Genomic DNA, 20,315 nt, shown 5'->3' on the forward strand with positions numbered 1-20,315 from the left:
ATTTTCATGTAAAAAAATTTGGATGCATTACTTTTCAGGCTACCCTCATATACAGTAATAAAAACATCTTAGATATGTAAAGGGAGGGAATAGATGGTATTTTTTAATTTTTTTAACAGTGGTCAACCGGATACACAATGTTTGTTAACACACATGTTTATAATTATTTTATTTTGTAGTACTAGGAGCCTCACAACATTTCCTGAATTTCCCCAGAAAATTATGACAGAATGAATCACTGATTTGAAGTACCAGTGACAGATTATAATTCTGGTGTATATGTTTGTGACACCTGGCAAAATACAAATTGCAAAATGCTAAGCTGTTAAGTTTATTTGCTATGTAGCCAATGTGCATCTTCCAATGGAAACTTTTATCAAGATTTAAGGCTAAGAACTTTACATGATTTTCTTCTGTGATATCCCAGAAAACATTAGGTAAATTTAAGTGCCCGAAAACAGAAGAAATTTTACTACTTACACCCAATAAGAAATGATATGCCAAATGGAGTGAATTACAGATTGTTCCTCCACATAGTACAAACACTCATGGAGACACGTGAAACAACCTATTTCTTGTGAAGACTCCTATGAGGGAATGCTCATCTGTAATTCTTGGCCCCTGTCTCCACGTCTAGAAGATAGGACCTAACTGAGTATACTCTGTATTGGAACCTGTCGTCATGGTCACCACCAGCTAAGCTCAAGGGTGTCCCAGTGAGATGGAATATTTAGAGCTATGGGATAGTGGACCACATACTGAATGGAACTTGTGACATTTTCAGCTCATCCTTCTTGCTACCAGCAGTGATAACAGGGATCATCATATTGAATGGTACGTGCTTTCTGCTGTAGTTATTGAATCTACAATCTAGGATGCTGAATGTTGGAAAAAATGCCTCCATATGTTCCAACCTGACACCTTTCTAGACAAGATGGTAACAGTTCAAAATGGCTGCATGAATATGGGATAATTTTTTCAACACACCCACCACTATTGAGAAACATTTATTGGTACCTCCACCATGGACAACTTGGACCTGATCACAGCCTGCACGGCCTACGACTATCAACAGTAGAAAGCCATCCACATCCACACTGTGCTGAACAAGTACCTAAATGCCCAGGAGACTATTAGTGGTACACAAATATAGCCTGCTTGAACAGATTATACTGTTGGTACTATCAGTGCACATAAGGAATTGTGCTCACTATAAATAAGGAACAATGTGCTAAGTGTAAACAGATAGCTAAAGACTCAGTGTAAACGTAGGATGTATGCCCAGCAGAAACTTTGTTGAAATAAAAAATCATCATTTAAATAGTTACATGTTGTGCGGCAGCATGGAATTCAAAGGCCAAATTTCTCAAAGGGGGGAGGAATGTAACAGCACTAGCTAGCTGTTGTAGGTCATCACTGATGATTGGGTAACTGCAGCAAGCAGCTGTTTTAGAATTATGCCACACCATTTGGCACTAGTACATTGGTGTTATCACTTATCTGGCAATCAGGAGTATTACGATAATCTACAACATTTCAACATTATGACAATGTGACTACATGACATCTGAGATGTGTACATGATGATGTGTCAGGCAAGGGAACATATAAATACTGCCTAGCCAGATGGCAAAGAGGATCATGTTGGTAATCACTATAAAGCATGCTACTGCCATGTGGTATGAAGGAACATCATCACTCAGTCACTGTCAACTGGTGCAACCACCTAACTGCTAATGTCATTTCACAATGCTCAACAGGACCATTTGCTATATTTTCTTGCATTGGGCAATGAAGGGCCTGAGTGTTGAACTGTGTCCCTACTACCCACAAAATCACTTAACAACAGCCCTCACCAGATAATTCCTGCCAAAGATTGGGGGCTGCAGTTAACTGCCTGGAGGACATTGCCTTGTTGATCGGCACACTGTTGACACAACCCACTCACCGTGCGGCTGAGGGGTATAGCTGTACTGCCAGCACAGACTCAGCACCAACTGCCATCAGAGCTGACTACCCAGCAAGAACGCTTCACTCTTGAGCCAGGTGGGCCACTGCTTAAGTTCTGATAATGCACTGTCATCAAGGACCAAGTGTTCAGCATCCTTCCTGCCTGCTGAGCATGTGCCTGGAGTAGTGTTGTGTACTCTACAACATCAGTAAATGAGTCTGGTTGTAACATGAGCATTGGTGAATTTGTTCCTTTTTCCCACTAGTGAATCTGCACATCCTGTATGAGGAGAACAAAATGATCATCTTGACAAGTCTACACTTGCTCCCCCACCATTCAACACAGTAGACACTGTGTGTTGCTGCCAACACCCTTACAAATATTTTCAGACAACCAGTTTTGGTCAAGCAAAAATCTTAAATTCACCTATATATGCATAAAATGTATAATATCCTATCTACGGCAAAATAGTTATGGTATACCATTCAGTCACTGTATCTAAGTGAAACAGTCAAAAATAAAATATTTCTAAAGATATTATAGTATGTATATGCATACACGTTATACACAAATCTAACACTAGTAACTGTGACATACATATGCATCTACCATCTTGTACATTTTTTGTCCATTAGCAAGTGCTAAAATCAAAAATCCATTGTAATGTTCACCACACTGTCTGGCCAAAATTGTATCATAAAATTATCAAGCTAACTGATGTTCATTTTCATTATGAGAACTGCGATGTTACATACTAGCTGGCATAGTCAGAAATATGAAGACAACTGATTGTAACTTCCTTAGAAATGAATAACATACAACAGCTATGTTCTTGGTCACACACAACACAAGGAATATTGGTAAGACAAAGGGAACCCTATGGACTATAGGATGTAACTAGTGTGATAACCACCATGCCAAATAGCTCTTTGAAGTGTATATTTGCTACTTGTTTGAATACAATGCAATTATTTAATAACATATGCCATCTACAAAATAACCCAGCTTATATGGCATCAACATACAACTTTGTTAATTTTTCGAGTTCCATGACTCAATCTGTAAAAATGGAACCCTTACAGGATCGCTTTGTTGTCTGTCTGTCTGCTACCCCAACTATGAACCTTCTTTTCACAAACAGGGAGATGTATCAAGTTCAAATTTAAATCACATATTAAGGCCTACGGTCCCTTAGAGGAGTAAAAATTTTAAGCTTGTACGTCACTTCATCAAAAGATACAGCCATTTACGTCATATATTTTGGCACTTGTAGACACTTTTTCTCTGGAAGAGTTAAAATTTATGCCACATACTACGGTCTATGGTTCCTTAGCAGTGTAAAAATTGTAAGCTTCTAAGTCAATGCAATCAAAAGATACAGCCATTTATGTCACATATTTTGATACTCGAAAAGTCACACATCAAGACCTGCAGGGTGCTTCCTGTTGACCTAGAACCCTGAAATTTTGCAGAGGACAAGGTTTCAGAGTACAAGTAGAGAAAAAAAAATCTGAAAATTGTTAATTTGCAATTATATCACTTGAAAAAAATAATTTTTGTGTCATTTCATATCCATCCATCCGTCAGTCTTTTAAAACCACTTTTTCTCTAGAACATTTTGGCGTACCATTATCAAGTTCAGACTGATGTCACGTACTAAACTCTATTGCCCCTTGGCACTAAACAAATTAAACTGCTAAGTCAATGCTGTCAAAAGATTGAGTCATTTATGTTACATATTATGATACTCGAAAACTCACTAATAAAAACCTATAGGGCACTTCCCATTGAGCTTGAGTAATGAAACTTGGCAAGAAGCAAGGTTTCACAGTACAAGTAAAGCAAAACTCTGAAACTCATTAAATTGTTATTATATAACATAAAAAATATCTTTTGCCATCTGAACATATATAGCACACATCATCTGTCAAAAGCGTAATAGACAAACACTACTGCATGCAAAAATAAAACATAAGTTGTACTCCTATTTTAGTAAGTACATTAAAAATGTTTTATTAAATTTTCTTCCTCTACATATACAAACTGAAGTCACCTGCTCACTTCTTTTTGTATGTATGGACTAGCATGAGGGACCACTGTAGAGATTTTGATGTGATCTTGGAATTCCTGGAAGCAATATCTTGCCTGTATCAATATCGATAACAGGCAAAATCTTTGAGATTCATTAGCTGCCTAATTAAAAACATTTAGATATCTCAAATAATCTACCTCTACTGAATACATAATATGGAACAGAGTTATATCAATAGACAACATTTTTTAAGCAAAACTATCGAGATTACATCAGTTTGTACAACAGTCACTTTACATAGTACTGACTAAGCTAAGAAGTATGACATACCTTAAGAGCCCAGCTACATCTTTTGAAACTGTCCACTTTAAATGAAAACACGAATAATACTCAGATATTTTTATACAGGGTGTTTGGAAATACCAGTTACAAACTTCTAGGACTTCTCGAGGGGAGTCAGTAGATATAGTTTGCACTTGAACCCATGTTTTGAAACATACAGTTTCTGTGCTATAACAATTTGAAAACATATTGGTAGTGTGACCATTTTTATAAGTAATTGTGTTAGCCAGTCCAGTATGTTGACCTCCTATTGTCTGATGGCTCTACCCACACCTCTGTCCACATTAAACCAACCAAACACCAGCAATACTTGCATTTTGATAGCTGTCATCCCTTTCACACCAAAAAATTCCTCCCATATAGCCTAGCCACGGGGGGGGGCCAGAATATCTGCAGTGACGAGAACTCCCTTGCCCAATATACTGAGGGTCTCACAATGGCCTCCACAGACAGGCAACATCCCTCAGACCTAATCCGCACACAGATCTCCTGTGCCATTTCCCACACTCCCAATGCTCCCACCACTCCAAGGAAAAGCCACAAAGGAGTGCCCCTTTGATCACAAAATACCACTCTTATAAGAAAAGAAGTACTCTTGACTGCACAATTGAGTTACATATCAGCTGACAGGAAAACATGCAGATAAGAGAATCTGCTACAGCAGCATAGGTGCTACCCATCCAGCCTACAGCAAGTGGCTTGTAACTGCCACTGCAGAGACACACACAATCGTTGCAGTGTTCCACCTTTGGGCCACCACTGTGGATGATATTGTATGCCTGTTCATCCACACATACAAGATTCAGTTATTCCATGATCAAGTCACACTTCATGTTGCGGTATTTGGCCATCACTGCAGATATTTCTCTTCCATCTACAAGTTCCAAACATACATCACTGCTAGTGGGAGCATGGTGCAAGATTAAATGTCATGAAAGGACAAACCCAGTTTCCATAGACATATTATTCAGTTCCACATAGATGTAGATGTCTAAGGTTTCATGTTTCCACTTCATATGAGGCTATTCATGTGCTTCCTTGTTAACCTGCAGGCTATACAATAGAACTTGGGCTTGTTTGCGGCATAAATCTGCATATAATGTGTTCTTGATGCTCTTATCTATTGTAATCTCCTACGGCAAATATTTTATTAAAAGTGCACTCTGAGCTAATCTATCAAAACTGGGTGTTATTCTACAAGAATAATGTGGTTGCATAATTTTTACAATTATTTGGACTAAAATGGGATAACTGCCATACATATCAGTTCTCATTAACAAAACAATATTTCATGAATTTTCTCAATTTCTTTTTTTGAAATGATAATAAAAACAAACATAATTATATGGACCACAGATACTCTTACAGATGTTAGAAGTATTCTACATACAGAACAGCTTTCATGTGACATACCTTAATACGTTGGATATAGAGAACTTTATCCACTTCATCAATAGCTGCATATGCTTCTTCAGCTGTATTTAACTCTTTGGCATGTGTTGCTATAGCAGCAAGGCAAGCCCATAAAATTGGATCCTACAGACACCAGTAATGAAGCATTACAATATTCAAACCAATTTTCATTAGGTACACTTCACTTCAGAAGCAGTTCATCTTAGTAATAAATATGACTTTTTGTAAAGTACAAACCTTGACAAGCCGGCATAGTTTTAAAGCATCACTCCAATTAGAAGAAGCAGCATAGTTATGCAGAACTGATGGATAGGGTGAAATACTGCAGTTAACCAAAGATCCATCAGTACGTCTGATGCCTAAATGGTTCCCTACAAAACTAACAATCACTGGAGTTTTTCCAAATTCACTGTAAACATATGAGCAAGACATTAATAAATGGAAGACAAATGCAGAAGTCAATATACAGGTGCTTTCTTGATAAAATCAATCAGCATGTTCACACATTCAACTATTTCATTTCAATTCATTTCTTTGGTCAGTTTTTAAAGAGATCCACAACTTTTATTGTTGTTACTTTTTTTGCATAAAATATAATTTACACATATTAACTGGTATAAATGGAAACTGAATATCCAGAAACACTCCATCACCCCCACCCCATGTGAATGAAGTTTTATCTGCATACTATATTCATAGTGTCGTACTCCTTTGAACTGAATCCTGTATAGCCTCATCTCACTGCAGAGCGATTCAGTATATATTGTACTTATGTATAAATCTACATCTCTACACCAGAAGTCACCGTCAGTGGTGGCAACAGATACTTTTTGTATCATTGTATTTCCCCCTTTTCCTGTTCCATTCACAAGAGACATGCAGGAAGAGTGACCATTTGTAAGCCACCCTATGAGCCATAATTTCTACAATTTTCCCACTGTGATCACTTTACAAGATGTACGAGAATGTGGGAGGAAGCAATACATTGTTTGACTCTAGATGTTACACACACTCCTAGAATTTCAACACCATGATGCACAACACCTCTGTTGTAGCTTTTGAAATTAGAGTTTGATGAACATATTGATAATGCTGTTGCACTTACTAAATGAGCCTGTGCAAGATGCACCCCTCTCATTGGGGACCCTCCCTATACCTTGTATTAATCCTTCGCATTAATGTCCCAGACTGATCAACAATACTTAAGAAGCAGTCGAATGAAAATTTTGTAAGTCACTTTTCTATGTGGATGAGTTACATTTCTTTAATTTCTTCCATGAGTCTCATCTGAACATCTGCTTCCCCTATAGCAAACATTATGATGTAGATCCACTTTAAATCACTCTGGATGCTTATTCCCAGATATTGTGTGGGTGCTGGTGATTCCAGTAATCAAATAGTACTGGATCTTTTCACATACTTATGTGCAACATGTTACATTTTGAGGATCAGCTACCACTTTTTGTACCATGTGTTGATCCTCTGGAGGTTTTCTTACATTTTGCTACAGTTTTCTAACATTGCAAATTTCGTATATACAATACACCATCCACATACAGCCTCATGGAGCTGGCAGTGTGGCACTATAATCTCATAAACAGAGAGGGTAAGCTCAGTCTCACTAGATTTTTGATTTGTGGAGTACACGTTGATTCCTATACAGAAGTACTTCACTTTCCAAAAACATCCAAATGCATGAGCATAAAATGTTCCATAATTCTACATCAGTTCAACATCAGTGATATAGGATTACAATTATGTGCATCTAGTCAACAACCGTTTCCATCCTTCACATCTTCTTATGGTACATAGATGTCTTAAGTGTATTGTACAACACTTAGAATTTTATTCATTTAAGCTCCACATGTTTGTACTCAGACATGAATGTTTGTAGGCAACCCTTCAGATAATCTGCAATCTATTTTCTTTCACATGTGATAAGCAAATATGTTTCCTACCTCCCTTAAAATTCTTTTCTACATCTTTAGTCAGAGATGCTGTTAAGAGCCTTACAGTCACTGATTCACTCCTGTATTTTAACAGATTAAAAAAAATTGTGTCTGCTAGTGACGTGATGATAACGATAATGATGAGAATGATATGTTGGTCTGCAACACTATAAATGCAGCTGACTCACCGCAGGACTAGCCACTCTGTAACACATTAAATCTTTTGATCTAAAAGTACAGCAACATAACATGTTTTAGTGCCATTTATGACATGACCCACAAGAGGGGTGGGAAGTTTTTGCCTGGTATTTTCTTTATGATTCCTTAATTTCAGCTTGCATCTATGTTAATGGAGTTTCTTTCCTGTGTCTGTGGACACAGAAGCCCACACTTGCACTTCGGTGGACACATATATTTCAGAATTTGTGATGTGTTTCTACATTCTTTTGTCCTCACAGAGATTACACATATGGTGTTCCCAATAAATGCAAAGAAGCATGGGGCACTATCAATCAAAAATTTCCAAACCCACACAGCAGGTTGCAGTGCTGGACTCAAAAGTGAATGATTACTTCATAACCTCAGCATGTGAACTGAAAAACAAAATCAAGCAAAATGACATACACACAGTTGACCTGCTTGGTGCTGAGCTACATTGGAGGGATGCCTTCCACTGGAATGTTGTCACCCCTAGTTTATTATATAAAAGCAGTGCCAACTCCAATAATATGGTCTATTACTGTTCATCAAATTATTATTGAAAAAAAAGCTTCATATGTGTCAACCTTTTCCTTTCACTTTTAATACATATTTAGAATCTAGAATTTTCCATGATGTACACAAAACTGTTAAAGTGATATCAATATCAAAAACTGGACCGAAGAATCTGCCCACAAACTACCAACCAATTTCTATTGCCCCAGTTTCCTCCAAGACAGTGGCTGGGAGAGCAGTGGGCTGACCACATGCCCCTCCATATCCACACTCTGAGATGCCTATTGGCTGAGGATGACACAGTGGATGTTCAGTAACTTGGGCCTTGTGAGGCCTGCTCATACAGAGAGTGTTTTCTCCAAAGTTTTCAAGTCTCTAATACACAACCAGCTAAATAACTGTTTCAAAAAGCATGATATCCTCTCCAACAGTCAGTCTGAATCTTAATACAGTAAAAATATTACTACTAAACCAATCGTTAAATGCCTTTGAAAATAAGGATATTTATGGTATCCTTTGCACTTTGTGATCCCAGCAAAAGCTTTGAGCGTAAATCCTAAAACACCATACGTGGAAAACTGGAATATTATGGCACATGTAACCCATTTCTAGCTGCAATCAAGTCTTATTTAAGCAAAAGATGATAGTTCATCTCAGTTAAAAACACATGCTCTTCAATGAAGGAAGTTCAGACTAAAAACCTGCAGGACTTGATTTATAGTCCATTGCTACTCATCATTGCATTGAATGACTTGCCATATTGTATCTCCAGAAATACTATGAACAGTTTCTTGTTCTGTCCTTGTCCAAATAGAACTTGTCTCTGTCTTTAGCGAACTCATTGTTGATGTTAACCCTTGATCTTTTTTAGTTAGTGTGTTTTCAAATGTCCCTCCATCTCTTGGAAATAATACCCTTCTTGTCTGTGAGTATAACGCAAGGAACACAATTTTTTGTCCACGTTTCTGGAGTCCAAAATTTACATGTTTTAATGTGTGAATTTGATACAGTACTTCTTTGAGTTTGAGTCTTCACTAATACAAATATTGTGGAAATAAACTTATACGTATTATGCTTCACAGGTGATCATAGTTGAACTTCAAGGTAAAATTAAAGCATTTTATTCGAGAAAGCCTTCTTTTATTTTTCAACAGTTCATGCATTTCTCTTTATCGTGTCACTGTTTCAGACAATTATCACTCATCCTTGCATTTGTGGCATTTTTAGCAATAAATTATTTTTTAACATACCATCTCAGCCTTCTTTAATGAAGATGTGTAGACAGTATGATCTGTCTCCCTGAATGAAACACCTGCACTGTGTATTATTTAAGTTGGTTGGAAGTGGGTACTGAGTTTAGCATTTATGTAAATAGATATGGAAAATGCACAAATCTCTACTTACAATTTGGTCACTAAACCAAACCACTGATCTTTAGCCCATTTAGTGGCTGGTTGTGTCTGCTGCAATGGAAGATTTGTTGTTGTTGTGGTCTTCAGTCCAAAGACTGGTTTGATGCAGCTCTCCATGCTACTCTAGCCTGTGTAAGCCTCTTCATCTCCAAATACCTACTTCAACCTAAATCCTACTGAATTTGCTTACTGTATTCATCTCTTGGTCTCTCTCTGCAATTTTTACCCCCCCCCCCCCCCCCCCTTTCTCTCACACTTCCCTCCAATACTAAAGTGGCGATTCCTTGGTGTCCCAAAATGTGTCCTATCACTTGATCCCTTCTTTTTGTCAAATTGTGCCACAAATTCCTTGTCTCCCCAGTTCTATGCAGTACTTCCTCATTACTTATGTGAACTATCCGATAATCTTTAGCATTCTTCTGTAGTACCACATTTCAAAAGCTTCTGCTCTCTTCTTGTCTTAACCATTTATCATCTATGTTTCATTTCCATACATGGCTACACTCCAGTTAAATACCTTCAGAAAAGACTTCTTAACACTTAAATTTATATTTAATGTTGACAAATTTCTCATCTTCAGACATCCTTTTCTTACCATTGCCAGTCCACATTTTATACCACCTCTACTTCATCCATCATCAGTTATTTTGCTGCCCAAATAACAAAACCTGTCTACTACTTTAAATGTCTCATTTACTAATCTATGTACCTCAGCATGACCTGATTTAATTCAACTGCATTCCATTATCCTTGTTTTGCTTTTTTATGATCATCTTATATCCTACTTTCAGGACACTTTCAATTATGTTCAACTGCTTTTCCAAGTCCTTTGTTGTCTCTGACAGAATTACAATGTTATTGTCAAACCTCAAGATTTTTGTTTCTTCTCCCTCAACTTTAATTCCTACTCCAAATTTTTCTTTGGTTTCCTTTACTCCTTGCTCAATGTATAGATTGAATAACATCAGGGATAAGCTACAACTCTGTCTCACTCCCCTCTCAACCACTGCTTTCCTTTCCTGCCCCTCTACTCTTACAACTGCTGTCTTGTTTCTATACAAGTTGTAAATAGCCTTTTGCTCTCTGTGTTTTACCCCTACTGTCTTCAGAATTTCAAAGGCAGTATTCCAGTCAACATTATCAAAAGCTTTCTCAAAGTCTGCAAATGCTATAAATGTAGGTTTGCCTTTCCTTAACATATATTTTTAGCTGAGTTGTAGGGCCAGTATTGCCTCGCATGATCCTACATTTCTCAAAATCCAATCTGATATTTCCTGAGATAAGCCTCTACCAGTTTTTCCACTGTATTAAGTATTCGGATTAGTATGAATTAAGTATTCACATGGTTAGTATTTTGCAACCATGACTCATTAAACTGCTAGTAATTTTCACACCTATCAGCAACTGCTTTCTTTGGAATTGGAATTACTACATTTTTCTTGAAGTCTGAGGGTATTTCACCTGACTCATACTTCTTGCATACCAGGTAGAATAGTTTTCTCATGGCTGTCTCTCCCAAGGCTATCAGTCATTCTGACTGAATGTTGTCTACTCCAGGGGCCTGGTTTTGACTTAAGCCTTTCAGTTCTCTGTCAAATTTTTTTCGCAGTATCATGTCTCCCATCTGGAACTGTGATTGTTGTTGTTGTTGCGGTCTTCAGTCCTGAGACTGGTTTCATGCAGCTCTCCATGCTACTCTATCCTGTGCAAGCTTCTTCATCTCCCAGTACCTACTGCAACCTACATCCTTCTGAATCTGCTTAGTGTATTCATCTCTTGGTCTCCCTCTACGATTTTTACCCTCCACCCTACCCTCCAATACCAAATTGGTGATCCCTTGATGCCTCAGAACATGTCCTACCAACCAATCCCCTCTTCTGGTCAAGTTGTGCCACAAACTTCTCTTCTCCCCACTCCTATTCAATACTTCCTCATTAGTTATGTGATTTACCCATCTAATCTTCAGCATTCTTCTGTAGCACTACATTTCGAAAGCTTCTATTCTCTTCTTGTCCAAACTATTTATTGTCCATGTTTCACTTCAATACATGGCTACACTCCATACAAATACGTTCAGAAATGACTTCCTGACACTTAAATCTACACTCGATGTTAACAAATTTCTCTTCTTCAGAAACGCTTTCCTTGACATTGCCAGTCTAAATTTTATATCCTCTCTACTTCGACCATCATCAGTTATTTTGCTCCCCAAATAGCAAAACTCCTTTACTACTTTAAGTGTCTCATTTCCTAATCTAATTCCCTCAGCATCACCCGACTTAATTCGACTACATTCCATTATCCTCGTTTTGCTTTTGTTGATGTTCATCTTATATCCTCCTTTCAAGACACTGTCCATTCCGTTCAACTGCTCTTCCAAGTCTTTTGCCGTCTCTGACAGAATTACAATGTCATCGGCGAACCTCAAAGTTTTTACTTCTTCTCCATGGATTTTAATACCTACTCCAAATTTTTCTTTTGTTTCCTTTACTGCTTGCTCAATATACAGATTGAATAACACCGGGGAGAGACTACAACCCTGTCTCACTCCTTTCCCAACCACTGCTTCCCTTTCATGCCCCTCGACTCTTATAACTGCCATCTGGTTTCTGTACAAATTGTAAATAGCCTTTCGCTCCCTGTATTTTATCCCTGCCACCTTTCGAATTTGAAAGAGAGTATTCCAGTCAAGAACTGTGATTAAAGCTCAATTTATGTTAAATTCTTGTGCCATTATGGTCATCCTAATTAGTAGTGATTAATCTTGGGGATTGTTCCATGTTTGTTAATAGTAAAATTTATTAGTGTTTTGGATTAAAATTTTGAAACCAAGTATAGGCAATTTCAGTTCATCTGTTCATTTCATACTGCACTTAATGAGTTTTATGTGTTTCTTTAGGCCTTACTTTGTGTTGTGATTAGCTATTGCTCTGATGGTATGTGGATCCTGTTGCCATGCAGGGAGGTGGCTAGTTGGCAGTTGTATTGGATCATAATCTGACCAGTCTCCCAAGTGTAAAGAAGCATCTGTCTCAGAGCAGGGCACTGATTATATTTATCTGAATGATTAAAAAAATTCTGGCCTATAGAAGGGCCTTTTGGAGGCGTGTAAAAAATTATTGTACAAGAAATTTTAAGACATTGCATATCGCTGTATTATGACATTTGTGTTTTGAAATCTTATAAGAAATCTTGAGAACTTTATCCTATTTACATAAGAGTACAAAATTTTCAAGAATGCCATTTACAGGTGTAAAAGAAATTTTTTTCAGAATTTTAGCTGGTCAGTATTTTAAAATTGAAGTTTGTTGCCCTGAATTGTTCCAAGGGAGTTTTTCAGAAAATACTCACATGATATTCCAGGTCTAGATGTTTAATGTTCAATAAAGATTTAAGTGAATGTAGTTACATGTTAACCAATTTCCAGCGTCTTCCCTACTCCACAAATCTAGCTCTACTTAACAGTGGTCAATCAGTATTGTTATTCTGTTTTTTTAATGTTTTAATTAAAGCAAGTATTTACTATTTGACTATTAGGCACATGAGGCCACTATCATGGACTTCTTAGGCTTTCACAAAGTTCATGTTAACTTTGACAATTTACTTGCCAAATTTGCAGCCTAAATTTCTCACCAAGTGAAGTGCAATGGTTTCATGCACAGCTGATAGCGCATCAGCAGTGTGTCATGCCCATTACCATAAAGACACAATGGAGGCAGGCAGTATCAGGTGCCCCCAGGGTTCGGTATTAGGTCCTATACTCTTTTTCATTGTGTGTAGATGATATATCATCAGTTTTGTCCTGCATCAAATACCATAAGTACGCTGATGGCTTCCAGTTGTATTTAAGTGGAAAACCAATAAACCTGATGACAGATATTGAGGATCTCAATACTGAACTCTGTGCACTATCAAGATAGGTGCAAAACATAAGGTTTAAATTTAAGCCATCGAAAACCCAAGTGGTAGTGGTTGGTCACTAGGCTCATTAGCCCAATTCCTTCTCATCTCAAGTGGTAAGTCTGCCCTGACTTGCAGTTCTAGGTGACTTTCTTGAAATCTACCCCTTTTCCTGGACCTCTCCAGTACTTTTCCTTCAACCCTCTTTCTTCCCCTCCCACCCTCTCCCTGAAAAAGGAGTATTTGCTAATCAAAATATCCACGGGTGTACTGCCAGTCTACAGTGTCCAACGGGCACAATATTTTGGCGATCGTACATGTCGCCATCATCAGGTGAACTGACGGACTGAGCTCCTGTGAATATGCCGGTACGGAGATCCGTACGCTATGGCTGCTCAGGGGGAACTGAGTTCGGTCGCAGCGTCGGCCAATTTAAATACCCTCCGCCCGCAGCGTACTCCCTGCGCAGTCCGCGCCCTGCGCCGTGGTTGTGCGGTGGAACAGATTGCGATGACGTCTGAGATGACGTAGGTGTGATGGCTCTGTCCGCCCTGGTTGTCACAACTATATGTTTGCTCAATTTACTCTTGACTAACCCAATCGCTGGTTCCCAAGCCTTGCTAAGATTATAGCCACAGTCAAGATTTATGAGGTCATCATTGGTGCGAATTTCGATGGCCTCTCTAACAACGCTGTCCCAGTATCTCGACGTCTGTACCATAATCCTTGTGCATTCATACTCCATAGCACAATTTTCCGACAAACAATGTTCAGCAACCATCGACTTGCTTGGATACATCAGTCGAATGTGCCTCTGGTGTTCACGGCATCGATCCTCGACCGTACGCATCGTCTGACCAATATACGACTTGCCACACTGACACGGAATCTGGTACACGCCAGCCTTCCTCAAATCGAGGTCATCTTTGGCGCTCCCCACTAGTGCACGTGTTTTATTCAGAGGACAAAACACAGTTCCGACCCAGTGTTTCTTCAAAATGCGGGCAATTTTCCCTGAGAGTGTGCCTGTATATGGAATAAACGCAATGTCTACCTCCTCCCTCGTGATTTCATCCATCTCCACAGGTTGTGCTGTAGTGGTTGGGTGGAGAGCACGTTGAATCTGCCACTCTGAGTACCCATTTTTTCGAAATACAGTTCTCAGATGTTCCAATTCCTGGAGTAGACTCTCTGCATCTGAGATAGTGCACACCCTATGTACTAGGGTTTTAAGTACCCCATTCCTCTGTGAAGGGTGGTGGCAGCTGTCTGCGTACAAATACAGATCAGTGTGTGTTGTCTTCCAATACACCCCAAGACCTAGGGTGCCATCAGCCCTTCTCTTGACCAAGACGTCAAGGAAAGATAATTTACCCTCCGTTTCAGTCTCCATAGTGAATTTGATGTTGGGGTGTATGGCGTTTAGATGTGTAAGGAAGTCAAGGAGTTTATCCATACCATGTGGCCAGATGACGAACGTGTCATCCACTAACGGAAAAAGCAAGTAGGTTTCCATTCAGATGACGACAAGGCTTCCTCTTCGAAGTTCTCCATGTACAAATTCGCTACCATCGGTGAGAGTGGGCTACCCATGGCAACTCCCTTTGTTTGTTGGTAATAACCTGCATTAAAAAGAAAATAGGTGGAGTCAAGACATGCCTAAAAAGTTCAGTGGTCTTCTCGTCAAACTTCTGACTAATCAATTCTAATGACTCTCACAAGGGTACCCCTGTAAACAAGGAAACGACGTCAAAACTCACCATGATATCTGACTCATCCAACCTGAAGCTATCGAGGCGTTTAACAAAATCCATGGAATTACAGATGTGATGATGGCATTTACCCACATAAGGACTTAATATTCCCGTTATGTATTTGGCCAACTAATATGTAGGTGCCCTGATGTTGCTGACAATGGGGCGTAATGGTAATCCCTCTTTGTGAACCTTCGGGAGTCCATGTAGTCTAGGCGGTACCGGACCTTGGCGTAACAATTTCTTAGTGTCACCCTCCGGTAAATCTGTCTCCTTGAGAAGTGAACTCGTCTTGTTCTCCACCTTCTTTGTAGGGTCAACGCTGATCTTCCAGTAGGAATCGTCATTTAGCAGGCTCTGCATCTTATCAGTGTAGTCCTTATGGCAGGCAACAAATGTAGCATTGCCTTTGTCAGCCGGTAAGACAACAATTTCAGAGCATGACCGTGGTGCCGGGAGCGGATGGCGGAGGGAGTGTGCTGCGGGCAGAGGTATTTAAATCGGCCGCTGCTGCGACCAAACCCAGTTCCCCTTAGCAGCCATAGCATATGGATCTCCGTACCGGCACGTTCACAGGAGCTCAGTCCATCAGTTCACCTGATGATCGCGACATGTATGATCGCCGGAATATTGTGCCCGTTGGACACTGTAGACCGGCAGTACACCCATGGATATTTTGATAAGCATAAAGATATTTTTTCGTTATGACCAGAAGTGATTAAAAGTTATGTGTGTGAGCTTAAAATAAAAAAACAAACCATGAAATCAGACTTTATCATGTTTTCTTGTGGTGAAAGAAGAAGTCAAACAAGAAACTGGGAGAGTGAAAGACTGGGCTGTAACTGAAACATCTGGCAGCTGTTACAATAATCCTGTGGTAGAAGTGAAGGAACCAGACGGCTACGCACAGTTAGTATCAGATGCAAGAAAGGTAAATAAAATAATGGGAATAGAAAGAGATAGAACACCTATAATCAATAAATTATTGACTAGTTTTACAGGTCTTCAACACCTTAGCAGCTGGATCTAAGACTTGGATACTGGCAAATATCTCTATCAAAACATCCAAGGAAATAAACTGTATTTCTTTTTGAGGAGAGATGCTATCAGTTCAAAGTACTTATCTTTGTTTAAATATGCATCTGTCTGTTATTATGTGAGCATTATATAATTATACAAGACAAGACCTCAGAGAAGAAGTGTTAATCTGTGAAGACAAAATTATAATTATTTCCAAAATGTGGACTTAACATTGCGAAACCTTAGAACAACTGTTTACAAACCTCAAATCAGAAGGCGCCAGCATTAAGTTATCAGAATCTCAGTGTGGCAAGGAAGAAGTAGAGTTCCTAGGACATATTATTAACATACAAGGAATAAAACCTGCCCCACAGTGGCTGGATGCCATGAAACCATATCCTGCACCACAAAAGCAAAGACATATTTAGGTATGATAGGATTTTACCATATGTTCGTGGCAAATGCAGTTTCGAATACAACAAATTTATTAACATCATTAACGGAAAAAATGCTCTGTAAATGGACTCAGCAAAATGAAACAGAATTCAGAATAATTTATTCAAAATAGTTTATTGCGTGCACAATTACTACACCACCCAGATCTTTTCTAGCTGTTTCATTCCAGACCATGGTTTGGGTTGCCAGATTCTCCAGGAGATTAATAATGAACACAGTCCAACAGCTTTTATGAGCAGAATGTTAACAAGAAAGCAAAGGAATTATAGTATAACAAAAAAGGAAACGTTTGCTGCAATATGGTCTTGTAAATAATTTGAATATTTATTGGTATGGAATGAGACAATAATACCAGAGTGCCAAATCTTTTTTTTATTGAGAAGTAGCAATTATATATATGACTATTTATATAATGAACTGCATCTGCTCATCATTTTACCCATGCCAAGAATCCTGCATCAAGCGGATTGAAGCAGACAAGAATATTTGCGTGAACAGAGGAGGAGCGTTCCGGAACCAGTATTGTCATACCAAGCTCTATTCACAATGGCAGTAACAAGAAAAAGAAGCATGTAAATTTAAATGCTGAATATATGTATTGAATATTAAAGGTCTGTTGATATTAATTTCAGTTAAAATTCGCTCGGGATACATGTACCTTCCAATTTCTTTCAATTATTCTTTCCAGTTTTTTTGATTATTCAAGCAGCAATTATTAATCATTTTCCATTATACATTCTATTTTATGCCCGCCTTTCTATTCTAGCCACTATTCAAAGTTCACAACAGAGTATGTAAAAGATCGCAACAGCATAGTATGAGATATGTCACCACAACTGCCAATATGTACAGAAACAGACAGAGATACAACAGAGAGATGTCAATTTGTAGTCTGCATACTACAAAATAATAAATGCCTTCTGGAGGTAAGACAATTAGCAAATAATATAGCGACTAAGCAAAGAGAAGAGACATTCTTACAGGGTCATACTGAGGAACTTGAAAAATCTGTCACAAGAATATGATAAGAGGAAGATGCATAAGGATGTCATACTCTATAAGACTAATGTAACAAACAATTGGGTGTTGTGCATACTACTGTGTGCAGTATGGGACATTAAAACTAAACTTCACCTGAACAGTCCATAAAGGTCCAATCGTACTGACCAGCCGCCCTGTCATCCTCAGCCCACAGACATAATTGAATGCAGATATGGAGGGGCATAAGATCAGCGCACCACTCTCCCAGCCATATGTCAGTTTATGAGACCAGAGTAACTACTTCTCAATCAAGTAGCTCCTCAGTTTGCCTCACAAGGACTGAGTGCAGCCCACTTGCCAACAGCACCCGGCAGACCAGATGGTCATCCATCCATGTACTAGCCAAGCCTGACAGCACATAACTTCGGTGATCTGACGGGAACTGGTGTTACCAATGTGGCAAGGCCGTTGGGATAATGCACTCTCTGGAGTATGTTGCATGTAAAAAATATTGTTACTTTAAGAACATGTAGAGACAAGTAGAAAGATTACTTAGAACTTGCATTTTACATAAAACAAAAAAGCATCAACTAGTGGCACACATATATTATTGTACCCAATTATATCTAAATGCATCTGAGATTTAGTAGTGACCATGGACCTTTATGGACCACTGCCTAGGGGGCAGGAAGGAACAACACATTCTTGTAGTGGTTAAATGCTGGAATAAGCTATTAACACTGTATACAATGAAGAGAGCTACAACCTGTATGGAAGCAGATAAAAGAAAAAGGAGATGGGGCCAATACAATTGATTGCAGGAGACCTAGGATTTATTATCCTCCGCATCTTACTGCTAATAACATTGATAACCATCCTAATAACATCAGCTGTTATTATCTATGGAAACAGGGTGCCTTGTTTTAAGGGATACTTTCTAGCTCCCTATACGACTACTAAAATGTAGGCTAAAATCCACTCAAGTGCAGTGGGAGAATATTGTTCTCATTTTTCAATACCATAGTGTGTTGTTGGTAGAAGAGTGTTGTGTATCTGCCCTGGCTAAGGGGTGACAATAAGTGTGACGATTTGCAATATGTTTCCTTACTGGGAGAGAAGACAATTAGCAAATAATGTAGCAAGTAAGCAAAGAGAAGATATATTTTTACAGGCTCATCTTGAGAAACTTGTAAAGAAGCCAAGTCACAAAGTGATGAAAAATGGAAAATACGTAAGGGTGTCTTATTGCATAAGAATAATAGAATGAACAGTTGGGTGGTGTGTATACAATGATTTGCAGTACTCATACTAGTACAACACACACATCTAGAATATGAACAATTTGGAGCAAAGGAAGGTATACTGTGTATAAAGAATACTATTAATTTAAGAAAATGTACATACAAGTAAAAAGGTTACATGGAACCTCTAGTTTGTATCAAACTCTAGAACCATCAACAAGTGGAACACATAGATCATTTTAGCCAATGATACATAACCTCTGGGAGTTAGTGGTCATGGACCCTAATGAAACCCTGCCTTGAGAGTGGGAAGGAATGACATACATCCTTGTAGTAATATAACGCTGGTATAAGCTAGGAGTGTTATAAAAAATGAAGAAACTACAACCTGTATGGAAGAAGATTTGAGTGCTGAGGTTCAGAATTAATCTTAGCACACAATTTTAGAACGATCAGGAAACTAAGCCGTTTTGTTATTTTTGAAAGGGTTTAGTACTGATGGAGGTGTTTTACAGTTTGTGTGTGCAAGATCTATACAAGTAACTGCTCCTAGGGAGAGTGTGTTCATATTCAGGAGACCAGTCTACATTTTAGTAGTAGTGCAGGGAACTATAAAGTATCAATACCAGAGAAGGAAAGTTACTACTCACCTACTCACCATACAGTGGAGATGCTGAGTCGTGGTAGGCACAACAAAAGATTCATGCAATTATAGCTATTGGCCATTAAGGCCTTTGTCAGCAGTAGACACACACACACACACACACACACACACACACACACACACACACACACACACACTCTAAAGCAAACGCAACTTGCACACACGTCTGCAGTCTCAGAGAGCTGAAACCACACTGCGCGCAGCAGCACCAGTGCAAGATGGGAGTGGTGACTGGGTGGGGGTAAGGAGGACGCTGGGGCAGGGAGGAGAAGGGATAGTATGGTGGGAGTGGCGGACAGTGAAGTATTGCAGTTTAGACAGAGGGCAAGAGAGAAGGTGCGGAGGGGGGAGGGGGTAAGTAGTGGAAAGGGAAGAAATAAAAAGAAATTAAAAGACTGGGTGTGGCAGTGGAATGATGGCTGTGTAGTGCTGGAATGGGAACAGGGACGGGCTGGATGGGTGAGGACAGTGACTAATGAAGGTTGA

General features: G+C 38.9%; 1 protein-coding gene across 2 annotated transcripts in view; it reads right to left on the minus strand.

Annotated features, from left to right (window-relative positions):
- Nucleotides 1–20,315, minus strand: part of LOC126322385 (intraflagellar transport protein 80 homolog) — a 421,167-nt gene that overhangs the window by 118,180 nt on the left and 282,672 nt on the right. For both annotated transcript variants that reach the window (XR_007558988.1, XM_049994301.1), the window contains exons 12-13: nucleotides 5,976–6,147; nucleotides 5,739–5,861 (exon numbers count right to left, since the gene is read on the minus strand). Coding sequence is in view for 1 of the 2 variants with exons in the window: in XM_049994301.1 (XP_049850258.1) it covers nucleotides 5,739–5,861; nucleotides 5,976–6,147 (295 nt within the window). In the remaining variant the exon portion in view is untranslated. The remainder of the gene's footprint in view (nucleotides 1–5,738; nucleotides 5,862–5,975; nucleotides 6,148–20,315) is intronic.

This window comes from Schistocerca gregaria, chromosome 2, assembly GCF_023897955.1.
Source record: "Schistocerca gregaria isolate iqSchGreg1 chromosome 2, iqSchGreg1.2, whole genome shotgun sequence".
NCBI classification, from domain to species: Eukaryota; Metazoa; Arthropoda; class Insecta; order Orthoptera; family Acrididae; genus Schistocerca; species Schistocerca gregaria.